A 13,511-nucleotide genomic window follows, 5' to 3' on the forward strand; every position below is an offset into this window, starting at 1 on the left:
TTGTATTATTAACACTTGGGAAGAAATCATTTCGAAGGTTAAGTGAAAGGATGTTTAACCCAAGAGATGCTTTCTGTTACTGTCATTTCTTGATATGGTGATTGGAACACTACTGTAATAAAAATATTCAAATAGAGAATTAAAATAAGATTTTCACATAAAATACCATTTTAATCAAACTTTGATTTGAGGATAACAAACGAGAGTAGTGAGCATTAAATGTTCTTTCCTCAAAGAAAGCATTTCTGCATAGCTTTAAGCAGCTAGTTTAGTATATAAAACATAAAGGTTTTGGTAAGGTTTTTTTGAGCTTTAGTTAAAATACTATCTTTTTTCAAACTTGTGGGGTTTTTTTATATTTTTTCTTTTTTTTTTCGAAGAGAGATTTAACTAAACAACGTATATACACACATGAACTTCTTGAATAAACTAATGCAGTCTTAAGCTGATGGATGTTAGATGCCATTTCAGTATCTTGCTAGAAATATTATTTGTGCTTTTGAGAAAAATCTAAGCCACAGTTTTCTTCATAGAAATGAAACATGACCAAATTCTGCAATGAAATGGTTAGAAAGCAAACACTGTAAACTTAACTTTTCTCAGCTCTCTTCAGCAGTCTATTCAATTTCCACTTCCATTTCTCCTACTCTTTCCAAAGTGGTCAGGTATTATACAATATAGTGAAAATTAAAAAACAAAATAGCACTGATGTATTTTAGGAAGAAACTAGTGCACTGAATTCCTTTTTTTTTTTTTTTTTTTTTTATTATCTTTAGTTCTTCAGGTGTCACCAAAATATGAAATACTACTAAAGGCGGAAAAAAAAATCTTGTATCATCTTAAATTTTCTTTTTTTTCTTTTTTTTTTTTTTCCCTCTGTATAGGTTTCTGCTTTGGGGCTGGATCCTTCTGGTGCCCGTTTGATAACTGGTGGATATGACTATGATGTTAAATTTTGGGATTTTGCTGGAATGGATGCCTCTCTCCAAGCTTTTCGATCGCTCCAGCCTTGTGAATGGTAGGCATGAGGGCTGCCTTTTTCACCTGACTGTCCTGTGTTACAGTCCTGGTAGAATGCATGGAAAAGCCTCGTAAAAGCCTTTTGTATCCATTTGTACTTTTTGTGGTAAATGGAATGTGAACATGTCTGCTTATGTCTTTTCATGCTTTTTCCAATGACTTGCATATTTTCCCCTTTTAGAAAGCTGAAGATTAATTTGCAGATGTAACTGTTAGTAGTATATCAGCAAATGGATTATGAAACTCTCAAAAGAGACAGGCTGACTTTCAAAGTTGTAATTGAAATTAGTAGAATACACTTCTTGTACTCTGCTTACATAAAAGTTAGTGAAGAAGAGAACAAATGTGAAACAGTTGATCCCTTTGTGCAGAGCCTCTGTAGTTGCTGCCAGTATTTCTGAGGGGGGGTTGTTTTCTATTTTTCTTTAAGTCCTCTGTTTCTGGGAGCACTGGACCTTTGATTGCATTGATAATTGAATAGCAACATAGTGTGCGTTAAAAATAAGTGTAAGTCTAGTCTTTTTTTAAAGAAAAAAGCAATATATTTATATATGAATTTTTATATATATATGTAAATTAAAAATTATAGAAAGCAATTTTTAGAGAGTGTTTTCCATACTATTCATACTGTTCACTGGTAATTCAACAAGTTCATTTACTTACTCCAGAGAAGTGGAATACGGAATTCCTTCAAAAGGAGTGCATGTCTCATGCACAGCAAACTTTCAGATAAACACATTCATAAATCAATAACACATCTAGCAAGGTACTTTCTGATATCTAACTAATGTGATGCACTTTATAAGATACTTTGGTATACTTTAAAAAGGGATTGAAATTTATTATGCTCAGTACGTAGTCCTTAGAATGTGTACTTTTAGTCATTATTGTCTGACAAATCTACAACTGAATTTTGGTCAGTTTGGAAGGTTAGAATGTGTATGATTGCAGATGTGCCAAGAGTCTAGATGATGAAAAACAAAAGCAATGAAAAAGCAAAATAGAAAGGGATTCTACTGATCTAAACTGTTAAAATCAGGAAAATGAAAAGTGGGCTTTGATTTGTAATGCAGTTCTAATCTGTTTGACAGACTTACCTCGTTATAATAAACCAATGAATGGCACATTTAATTTGAAAACATGACTTGGCAGATATGCTACTTTGAAGTAAATAGATAGAATTATGCAAATGTGAAGTCACATTCAGACTTTCCTGCCATGAATTTCATTTACCCAATTAGTAGGATACAATTTGTATTTTCCTCTCCTCTGTCATAACTGAACAGTAAGAAAGACCTGACAGTATTTAATGGTATAAGACATAATATAAACCCACAAATACAATGTACATTAACATACCATTTCAAGCAAAACCATTTGCAATATATTTGTAACCTCCTTTTGGCAAAAAATGATGGTAAAATACGAGTTTAATTGTTAACTGGGATAACAAGCATATCATATTATCCCTGATACTGTTCGTATAATGTGTTATAAGTATCTCATAAGTATTTTTATATGAATGTTCTTGGTGGAATGTACATTCTTGTGATTTGAGTATGTTGGAGTCTAAAATACATACAAATAGAAATATAAAATAACATTAAAAATAGTATTGACTGGTGAAAATTTGGGAATTTTACTTCTTGAAAGTCTCATGTACTAGTTTAGGGGTTTAAAAAATATATTATTTAAATACTCCTTCTGTATCTTTTTGTAAACATAAAACTGTAACTATAGCTGTGTCTGGTAAAAAGATCCATAGTCAAGAAAAAGTTATTTCATGCTGACATTGAGGCATGCTAGTGAGCACTATGTGGAATATTTTGTAACTTATTATACCCAGGTGTATATGTATCCTTTTTTTTTGCACAATGGAATATATTGCAAGGACTATTAGCATTCACAGACCTTAATTTCAAAGAATTCTGGGGAGTTCTGGTATGGAAGCTTTAGGTGTTAGCAGAAATCCAGCTCTAGAGCCATAAACTTAATTTCATTTTAAGAGTAAAAAAGCCTGAGAACAATTCCATATCATCCATACTCCATTTTGTAGCATAATACTAGGTTACTCTGTTTGTCCTTGGATGTGGGATGTAAGGGGAGGGGGGAAAAAACCTGACAACAAACTGTCATCTTCAAACTGCACCTTAGTGTTTAAGGAGAAGGCGATGGTAAGGTGCATTTGTGTCACGTGTGTAGAAATGGCGTGTCATGATTCTACCCATGTATGTAGCTTTTTTCTGCAGGTCCTGGCAAGAAAGTACAATGAACATTTGGCAGCTTTAAACAAAAATTACTTGGATTAATGCTATTAAAGAGAGCTGGTTTTCTGTTTCCTAAGACTTGTGCTTTAATATTAATAAGAACCAAAAATGCCTTCTTCAAGAACTGCCCCTGCAGAGCCTCACTTTTGGTCGCACTCCAATAAAAATCTGAGAAGCTGTAACTTCTGGGGCTTGGAGCTTATAGAACCAATTTTTGGGCATGATTTTAAAAGTCATACTGCACAATCGCTAAGTTTGTTGGTTCCCCCCACCCCTTCATTTAACAGAAAGGTTGCAGAAATATCTCAGACAAATTTTTCCGCATGACTGATTTGATGAATTATTAGTTCTGTTCCCATTGTGTTAGGTGCTGTAAAATCAGGTGCTCTTCCATGTTAGAAGAACTTTGAATCTAAGATGAATAAAAAGTTTGTTCAAACATACTGATATAAAACTACAAAGAAGCAGTGAGATGATACTGGTCAAATTATGAACAGTGACATCTTAACAGTGTTAATGTCTGTAGTTTTAATTTTGGTACTTCAGTGCTTGAAAAAGTTATCTCTGAAGACTCTGTGGGTCTTCACATACTGTGGATTCTGTCAGAAATCAGATTTTAGTTCTGGGCAATCTCTGATTATATCTAGTGGCCAAGTCCTCTGGATGCATAAGGCATGCATCAAGGAAAAATACTTAAACATGGGTTTTTTGGTTCTTACATTTGAACAATGAAAAGTGCAAAACATGATTCTGTGCTTTGGAGTTCTGTTAGGTATTTTCCTTTGAGAATTTCAGCATTAGAGTGTAAGATATGTTCACTAGCTAAGTACTTGATTCTGCATGCAGTACTCAAGTGGGGCTCAGGAATATGTTGAGCTTTGTGCAAATTGTGATACAGCAGGAGCACTCAGAAGTACAACTGGGGAAGATTTTTTTTAAAGGTATGCTTGTTAGTCAAAAGCTGAATCAAATGGCTTCTTTAGTCTAGGTTTATCAACTGTCTGCAGAGAATATTCTGGACTTAACTGCTTCTCTTGTGGTTTTTTTTTAAATTTTTTCAGTGTTTCCTGTGAGCTTAATGTGACTGGCCTTTCCTGCTTCTAAGCAAGCATTCATTTTTGCTCTGGAAGGTCAGGATGCTTTTTCAGACGTTGCCTGTGATCTGTTTTGGAAATTCCCGGATTTAGAGTGTCTCCTTTCTAGTAAAAATCAGAGTTTATAATACTTCAGCCAATTTGGCTGCTGGTTTGTGTTACATAATAGGGTGCTTGGAGCAGTTTTTGCCTTTTGAATCATCACGTAAACAGCTTTGCCAAACTTTTTTTGAATGAGAAACTTATGCTTAGTTTACATTACTATGATCAATGCAGAACTTCTAAAATACATATTACAATGTTCTCTGTGTTTTGTGTAGTAACTCACCGTTTTAAGGACAGTTTTAACAGATTATAGTTACTGCTGAGTCAGTGAAGAAGTCACTGTCATGTAAGTTAGCAATTTAACGTTACACATCTTACAAGTTGCATAGTCAGTTTTGTTGATCATTTGAGTGTTCATTTTACTGATCTGATATCATGTTAAAAGTAGTTTCCTTGAAGCTACTAGGATTTGAACATACATAGTTATGTTCTTCACCAAAATTAACATACTCCTTTGAGGGCAATTTGGATGTCATGGGAACCCGAATCTAGCTGGCAGATGTCTTCCAGCCCTTAATTTGGGGTTAAGTTAGCTACAGAGCTGAAGCATTAATATTAAGTAATGTTACCGTGCACATTCTGTTAGTGAGCCAAGATATAAATTCTGGCAGGTGGGGAGTGCATAGACTGCTTGCATTCTTTGCCATCCGTGCAATGGAGTATAGCCAGGTAGGGGATCCAAAGGGATATCTGCTTCAGGTACAGCAACTACAGCGAACTTTGTTCATCGAGCAGAATGCTGAGAGAAGATGCTGAAGCTGGAAATGGAATTCTCACCCATCAGTCATCTTCCCACTTTCAGTTAATAATTTTTTGTCATCTTGGTATTATTCCATGATTCCATAGAAGACATACCTTTACAGCAAAAGAGCAATCATCAAAGACATAGTTGACTAGACAGATTGTTATCTACTGTTATGTTTCCAGGGTTGATGGTGTATTCAATTTTCAGATTCTGATGAAACTGTAGCCCTGAACATAGAAAAAGAATTAAGAATGCAGACATATGACTGATTTTCTGGTGTACAATGTACAGTGGAGTTTTATGTAGGACTACAGCATCTTTTTGTAGTAATTTATAGATTACTGTAAATTTGCATGTTTTTGAGAAGATGAAAAAGAATTTTCAGCCCTGAGGAGCTGAATCTGACACACAGTTTTTAACTTGGCTTTATAAAAGCATTCTTAAAGTTAAATATGTTGGCCAGAAATGACATTTTGGTGCCAACTTTGTAAATAATATTGCTCCATGTGCTGTTTGATTGAAGAAAAAAAATGTGACATGCACACACATACAGGAATAAAAAGCTTTAATCCATTAATATCAGATTATCTTTTTCCCCACCTTTTTGATATAGGAATATATATAGGTTTATGTCTGCAATATGTTTTCTCACCATTGACACTTTTGTTTTAGTGTAGGCTTACAGGAACTGAAGTTAATTGAAACGTATTTTTTCTTTTTCTTACTTTTTTCTTTTTAGTCACCAAATCAAATCTTTACAGTATAGCAGCACGGGAGATGTCATTCTTGTTGTCTCTGGTAACTCTCAGGCAAAAGTTCTTGACAGAGATGGATTCCCAGTAATGGAATGCATAAAAGGAGACCAATACATTGTGGATATGACAAACACAAAGGTAAATTCAGAAACTAATTGAATGCCAGAAGACTGACAATAGAGCACAAGGCTGATGGGGAGCGGCTGGGGGAACTGGGGGGGGTCAGCCTGGAGAGGAGGAGGCTCGGGGGGACCTTGTGGCTCCCTGCAGCTGCCTGACAGGAGGGTGTAGGCAGGGGGGTCGGTCTCTTCTCCCAGGTGACAAGTGACAGGGCAAGAGGAAATGGCCTCAAGTTGCATCAGGGGACATTTAGATCAGATATTAGGAAAAGCTTCTTCACTGAAAAGGGTTGTCAAGCACTGGAACAGGCTGCCCAGGGATGTGGTAGAATCACCATCCCTGCGTTCAAAAACCGTGTATATGTGGTGCTTGGAGGCATGGTTTAGTGGTGGACTTGGTAGTCCTGGGTTAATGGTTGGACTTGATGTAAAGGCTTTTTCCAACCTAAATGATTCTGTGATTCTATGAATATAGAGTATTTTTGATCTTAATGAGAAGCCTCATAAAATTCAGTAAGGGAAAGTGCGAAGTGCTGTCTCTGGGATGTGATAGTCCCATTTATTACATGCTAGAAGTTGTGGGACCTTCATCCATGGATGGCCATAGATTTCATTCAAGGCCAGCTAGACAAAGCCATGGCTGACCTGATCTGGTGTTGGCTATAGTCTGCCTTTAAGTGGGAGGGTGACCTAGGTAAACTCAGAGTTCTCTTCCAGCTATCATTTCTATGGTGCTACAACAAATCCATCTATTTAAAAGCATATCTTTTAAAAATTGCCAGCTTCTCCCATACCCTTGTCCATCTAACAAAAAAATACTAGAAACTATTGATCTGGTCTATTATCTTGCTTTCTTCTACCCTCCATTTGTTTGCTGATACAATTTACCTCTTTTAGTGCAGTGCTTTGAACTTGTTACTGTTACTTCCATGCCGTGAGTGTAAGGCTAATAAGCAACTTGCAGATTTTTAATGGTAGTTAAAAATGCAAATGGGAAGGGCTGGTTCATAGTTTTGAAGTGTTTCAACAACTGTTGATTGGGTCCATATTTTGACAAGCTATGAGACAAGGATTCTGTTTACACAGATAATTTAAATTAAAATCAGTTTTTTTAAAATAGCTTAAGCCTAAAAAGTAATGATGATCTACTGCTCAAACTGATGATAAAATTGATTTATTTGTTCATGGTGAAGTGTATTGCCAAATAACTATGATAAATGCTGTTTTGCCTAAAGTTGTCAGATGACTATTTCTTCTGGCTAGTGATATGTATATAAAACCATCAAATAGTAACATCTGCTTTAGTTCTTGTTTACTTCAAAGTGATTCAGATTTTCTTTCTCTCCTGAACTTCTAGAATTCCAGTGTATTGTGGTCCAGCAGTCAAAATGCTGAAGTGTTTGTTGTTTTGTCCCATGAACTTTTCAGTATTGCTCACTGTATTTGTGCTTAAAGCAAACTGAAGTAATTCTACCGTTGCAGGAATAGTTTCCAAATTTCTCTTTGAATATAGTTAATGAGCATGTGCCTATACTTCAATGAAGTAAACCCAACTGGACAAAGACGTTTTATATTCATAGTCACCGTAGTGGCAATAGCTTACTTTGGATAAAATCCTTACCTTATTTTTTTTCCATCCTAAAGAAACAGGGCTGGCTACTCAGTTTGCAACTTCCAATCTTTTATGAGAAACTCAGTTTATTAAGTGGTTAAATCCATCTTGACTCTCAAATTCTGTTTCCTCAGTTTTCTTCAACATGGTCTTTGGCTGGTGTAGTTTGGCATTGAGTATATTTATTGTGTTACCCTGATAATTCTTGTTATTTCTGTTATTTCATGTAGCTTGGAACAATTTGCATGACACCATGTTGATGCCTCTTGTTTCAACCTTTCTCTGCATTACAGCTCTACAAAGAGGTTAAGTGGAAGTATGATTCCGTGCCATTTTCTGAAAGAAAAATGAAAAAAAGAATGGCAGGGGTTTATAATTTGAAAATGAAAACAAGCAAGGATTAAATGCATTTATAGTACATAAAATCTTTTATATCATTGTGATGTCAGTCAGCCGTTGCTGTGGTCAGAAGGGTCTGATTTGGCTTTCAGCTTTTATGTGATTTCACTGGAAGGTTTTGGAATAAAATTCATAAAATGTTGTAAGACCTTTGTGTTTGTTTTCTTAGGGTCATACAGCAATGCTCAATTCAGGCTGCTGGCATCCAAAAATAAAAGAAGAATTTTTGACGTGTTCTAATGATGGGTAAGTATTGAGCTCTATCTTTGTCAGGGCTTTTTGAAAGGCTTGTTTGTTTTGTGTTTCAGTATTGTGCCCTAATTTGCTTTAAATATCATCCTTTTAAATCTTGAGCGAGTGCTCAGGACAGTGTCAGGCAAAAATGCTGTTTCATCTCTAGATAATTAATGTATAATTTAGTTTTGTAATTTAAAATTTTAATGATATTTCGTGGAAATTATTGGTTAAATATGTTTTTACAAAGATTCTTTGACAAAATTTTACTTTGCCCGTTATATCTTCGAAGTAGAATAATTGCTGTGGAAAGACTCAAATGTAGCTGAGTTCACGGGGAAGATAGGGTATTTCAACTGGAAGCTTCAAGTTTTATGTTAAGTGTAATTGAATACTGATGGATATTGTTTGACAAGTGTCAAAGATTGTTAGAAAAGATTTTGTAGCTTCAGTCTTGATCTTTGTGGTTGCAGATGAACTGCAAAATGTCACTGTGGCAATTGCATGAATTACTAAAGTTAGTGCAGATGTCAGTAGCGAGATCACGAATGATTTCTGAATTATGTTTTAAATACACAATCTCCCTTACTCCAGGGTAACAGTGAGCAGGAAGACTAAATTGCCCCACTAATGTATCTGAAGTGTGGTCTGTGGTAAACGGAAGACTCCAATTATTGAATCACTTTAAAAGTGTGTGTGTGTGTTCCCTAAAGGAACTGACTTGCTGGTTAACAAACAGGTACATGGAAAACAATTATTTTAATAGGAAAGATCACAATTTCTGATAAGACTGTAGCAGAAGAAAAAACCCCTTAAAATACTACAGTGTGCTTTATGGAGCAGTTCAGTTGCAAAAATGTGTGCAAGAAGCCAGCTATATATATTTTCCAGCTTGTAGGCACAATGGTTTTATATCCATAGTAGAAATATTTTTTAAATGGTAGAAAAGATGCTTTAAAAAAATTGTTGCTTTTTTGAATGTAGTTAAACATTAGTACAGCTTCTTGGTTAGGTTCAATAGTTTGTAGATAGTGAAAAACAAATCAAGGTATTACAAATCATGAAGATTGTCTAATTATGTGCTAAGAAAGTGTGTGTGTGTGTGTGTGTATATATATATATACACACCCCAAATATTTGGGATATATATATATACACCAAATATGGATTGAGTTGATCGATCCTTGATGCTTGTGTTGCTGTGAGCTGAAATGGTCAAGTAAGTGAAATCCAGATAAACACTACTATAAATGGCTACATAATTGCATTTTCAAGGACTATGTGGCTGACATTACAGGAAAATTTCATTTTCTTTCATGCTAGTGACAGGTCTTTCCAGGATTTGGACACATTGTGTCAAAAGAAACAATTTGGGTTGCTTAATTTGCAAACAGATCTAAAATGATAATGACAATATTCCCTCTGTGAAATTTAGTAACAGAAACCATAAAGTCTCCAAAGTTTAATCCGTAATTCATCTTAAGACTGGAGCTGTAAACTCAAATAGAATAGAATATTTCAGCTGGAAGGGACGCACAGCGGTCACCTAGTCCAGCCGCCTGACACCGCTTCAGGGCTGACCAAGGGTTAAAGCTCGTTACTAAGGGCATTGGCCAAATGCCTCTGAAGCACTGACAGGCCTGGGGCATCGCCCACCGCCCCAGGAAGCCTGTTGCAGTGTCTGACCACCCTCTCGGTGAAGAAGTGCTTCCTGACGTCCAGTCTGAGCCTCCCCTGGCGCAGCTTTGAACCCTTCCCGCGTGTCCGTCAGCGGATCCCAGGCAGAAGGGATCAGCACCTCCCTCCCCACGCCCCCTCCCCAGGAAGCTGCAGAGAGCAGCGAGGTCGCCCCTCAGCCCCCTTTGCTCCAAACCAGACGAGCCCAGAGCCTCAGCCGCCCCGCGCAGGCCATGCCTTCCCGCCCTCCCACCAGCGCTGTTGCCCTCCTCTGGGCGCCTTCGAGGACCTTCACACCCTTCTGAAATGGCGGGGCCCAGCACCGCGCACAGCACGCGGGGTGAGGCCGCACCGGCGCTGGATGCCGTGGGACGTCGCCCCTTCTGAGCGGCAGGGTGGGCTGCCTTTGGTGCCCCCGGGATGCGGTTTGTCCCTCGGCTGCCCGGGCACTGCTGGCTCATATCGAGCCTGCTGAACTAAGTAGGAATCTGAGTAGGAAAGGTCATCTGATTATGCTAGTGTCTAATGAGCTCAGTAAACTTAATACAAAGAGATAAATAGAAGTGGTGTTTTCATTAGTTATGTTGTGTAAAGGTTTGTTAGTGGGTAGCACATCTCTGAAAATGTATGTTTCAGTAGTAAATGATAGCAGTTGTTGGTATTGTGCAATATTGGGTGAAATTTCTGACTTCTTTTTGGGGGTGTGTCTTGCTATTGTTTTTATAATGTTGAAGAATACTCAAGTGGAAATGTGGCTTTAAATAATGGAAAGTGCTGTCTAGTGATTTTTTTGAATGAGAGAAAATAACTGCCATAACATCCTCTATTACGGTAATTTCAGAGAGTATTTTGCCTTAACTGATTTGTGGTTAAAGGACACAGGTTTTTTTGAATTTCAAGCAAAAGCTATTTACAAATTCTGTTTTTACCAAGCATTCCAGAAACTAGGAATTTTGTATTTTGTTCTGATTATTTTACATCTTGCATTGAATGAGTTTATGAATGTGAATACACGTTAAAACTGTCTATCTATCTGCCTGACCCTTATGTGATGAAGAACTGTATTTCATTGATTTGTAAAGCTGGCTTTTTTTGAGTCTGTAGATTTGCACTTAAATACCTGCAGAAATATGAATCCATTGAAGAGTTTATGTGAAAACTTGGTTTATGTTGCATGCAAAGCAAACAAAACAACTATAACAGAAATTGAACTCTGAAGATGGTGGCCTTATCAGGTCAGACCAAAAGACTGGCAGTTTTTCGTCTAGAAAGAGGAGGTCTAAATGGGGTATAAACATATAATCAAAAGGTTTCAAAATGATCAGGACAGGAGATGAGCTGAATGTAGAATGAACGCTGTTTGCTAAACCCTGTTATACTAAGAGGCATTTGTTGAAAGTGGCTGAAGTTAAGTTTAAAACTAGTAAAAGAAAATACTTCTTTCTGGGTAGTATCCAAATATGTTCTGGGATGTGTTGTCACAGGAGGTTGTAGAGGCAGATTTAAAAAGTGATGACAAAAATTAATGTGTTGTGTTATTATTGCTGTGATCAAAGACTGATTACAGGGCTAAATGAATCTATGGTCAGACTTAGTAGCCTGTTTCTTATATTTTTATATGTTCTTCAGTAACAATTATTAATCTTGTGATATAATGCTTTTGCAGTGGTTTTATATTTAGAGTTGGTGTAGTTTTCATGTGACTAGGTTAACTGCTGGTAAAGTCTTTCTCAAAGAAGATGTAAGAGGAGATTGCAACTTCAGGTTGATATGTTGAAAGCAGGAGTTTTCATGATGCATAATGAGGTTAGAAAGCAAAATTTGCACGTAGACTTGTGGAGTTAAACACATTTAAAATATATTTTAAATCAATGCTTTTAAAATATTTAAAATACATATTTCTTTTTCTTTTCATGCTAATCTGCTGTAACTCAAATTCATCCTTGGGGATGGTCATTATGAGCACCTGACAGTTTCTTCTGATACCAAATAATTAAGCCTGTAGTAGTATCCTGAACTGAAAAGTAATTAAAATGAAGGCTCTTAATATTACTATTGTAAAAGAAGTATTTTGAGAGGTGGTCTGTTTATTGTGATTTATTCATGGCATTCAAATTTGCTCGACATTTTAAAAAATGATAATCCTCTAAGTAGGTTTGGACTATAATGTATTCTAATCTGTGGTTATTAGGCTAGTTGTAAATTTACTACTTCAGACTGCAGATATATGGGTTACCAGCAGGGAGTCTCAGCGTGTTTTGTATGACTGGTCAAGGACACAATCTTGAACTTGGAAAAGACTACATAGGAAGAAGACACAGTTCCATCTAACTCCTATACGAGACAAACAGAAGTTGGTTAGCTTACACACCGTAATGAGCCAGACTTCAGAGCCAGCAGTTACAGAATAAGTCTGAAAACTCCTCTTGTTAACTTGTCTTAAGTACATGTCCGCTTATGTGACTGTTAGTGAATGCATACAGCTTACAGTAGTTTACTTCTTTTTGTTTTCATTGAAAATATTCCAGATGATAGGTTAAGACACGTAATACCATATTGTTTCTTCTTTTATCTTATAGTAAGTTTAAAAAAACCCTTTAAAAAGAATAGCTTTATTATTATTCAGTTAGAGATGAATAATAATTCTGTTGTGCTTTTACAGATTGTTCAAGCTTTATTAGCTTTTAATTGCAGAAGGAAGTAAGAAATTTGTCAGTTCTGTAAGTAATCTGGTGATTCACCTTAAGAGAATGGATGAATAACACTAACCTAGAGATTTAGCTAAGGAGTTTTTTACTTGAATGCATTTTTTCAAGTAAGTTAAATCTTGTGCATATATTCGTAACTATGAAATGTTGATTTTAGCTTTCCAGCATTTCAAGTGATTAGAATAAAATTGTATCAGAAGAAAAGATAGACATAGAAACTTCAGTTGTCTTCTCTATGGAACTGCAGTAATTCTGTCTTTAAAAGTTTGCCTTACAGATATGATTATTTCAATTTTTGCTAGTTTGGCTGTTGTTAATTCATACCTACCTTTCACTGTGTTTAAAGCATACATACAAAGCTGTTTACAGTATTGGTATTAATGATACAAACTTTCTTCATGCTCAGGCTGTCTTTTAATTTATGGCAGTTCATTTATGTTACCTAGAACTTTAAATACCCCACAGCTATTCCTGAAAGATCAGTCTCTTTTAATTGCATGTACTGGGTGCCATTCTAGATAATTCTTAGATACAATGTGATCAACAACATCTCTGTGTTTTTTGTAATGCCTTTACCACATTTTTCAGGCTTTTTTGGAACATATGCTTAAGGCAAGGATCTGTCAATATGTCAGCAGTGTGTTTAGCATGTCTGCAGAACTGCAGTGAAGTTTATAGTAACAGAAATACCAACATTAATGCATTGCCTAAAAGGGAAAGAAAATTTTGAAAATGAGAAAGACTTTAAAAATTATTCTGCTCTCTGGAAATATACC

At 36.1% G+C, this 13,511-nt stretch overlaps 1 protein-coding gene across 1 annotated transcript in view; it reads left to right on the top strand.

Moving 5' to 3' along the window:
* The window catches only part of WDR70 (WD repeat domain 70), a 136,295-nt gene that overhangs the window by 41,501 nt on the left and 81,283 nt on the right, over positions 1 to 13,511 (top strand). Inside the window, exons 7-9 of the mRNA XM_055698637.1 lie at positions 885 to 1,018; positions 5,971 to 6,124; positions 8,286 to 8,362. Coding sequence (XP_055554612.1) covers positions 885 to 1,018; positions 5,971 to 6,124; positions 8,286 to 8,362 — 365 coding nt within the window. The remainder of the gene's footprint in view (positions 1 to 884; positions 1,019 to 5,970; positions 6,125 to 8,285; positions 8,363 to 13,511) is intronic.

Source organism: Falco cherrug, chromosome Z, assembly GCF_023634085.1.
Source record: "Falco cherrug isolate bFalChe1 chromosome Z, bFalChe1.pri, whole genome shotgun sequence".
Lineage (NCBI taxonomy): Eukaryota > Metazoa > Chordata > Aves > Falconiformes > Falconidae > Falco > Falco cherrug.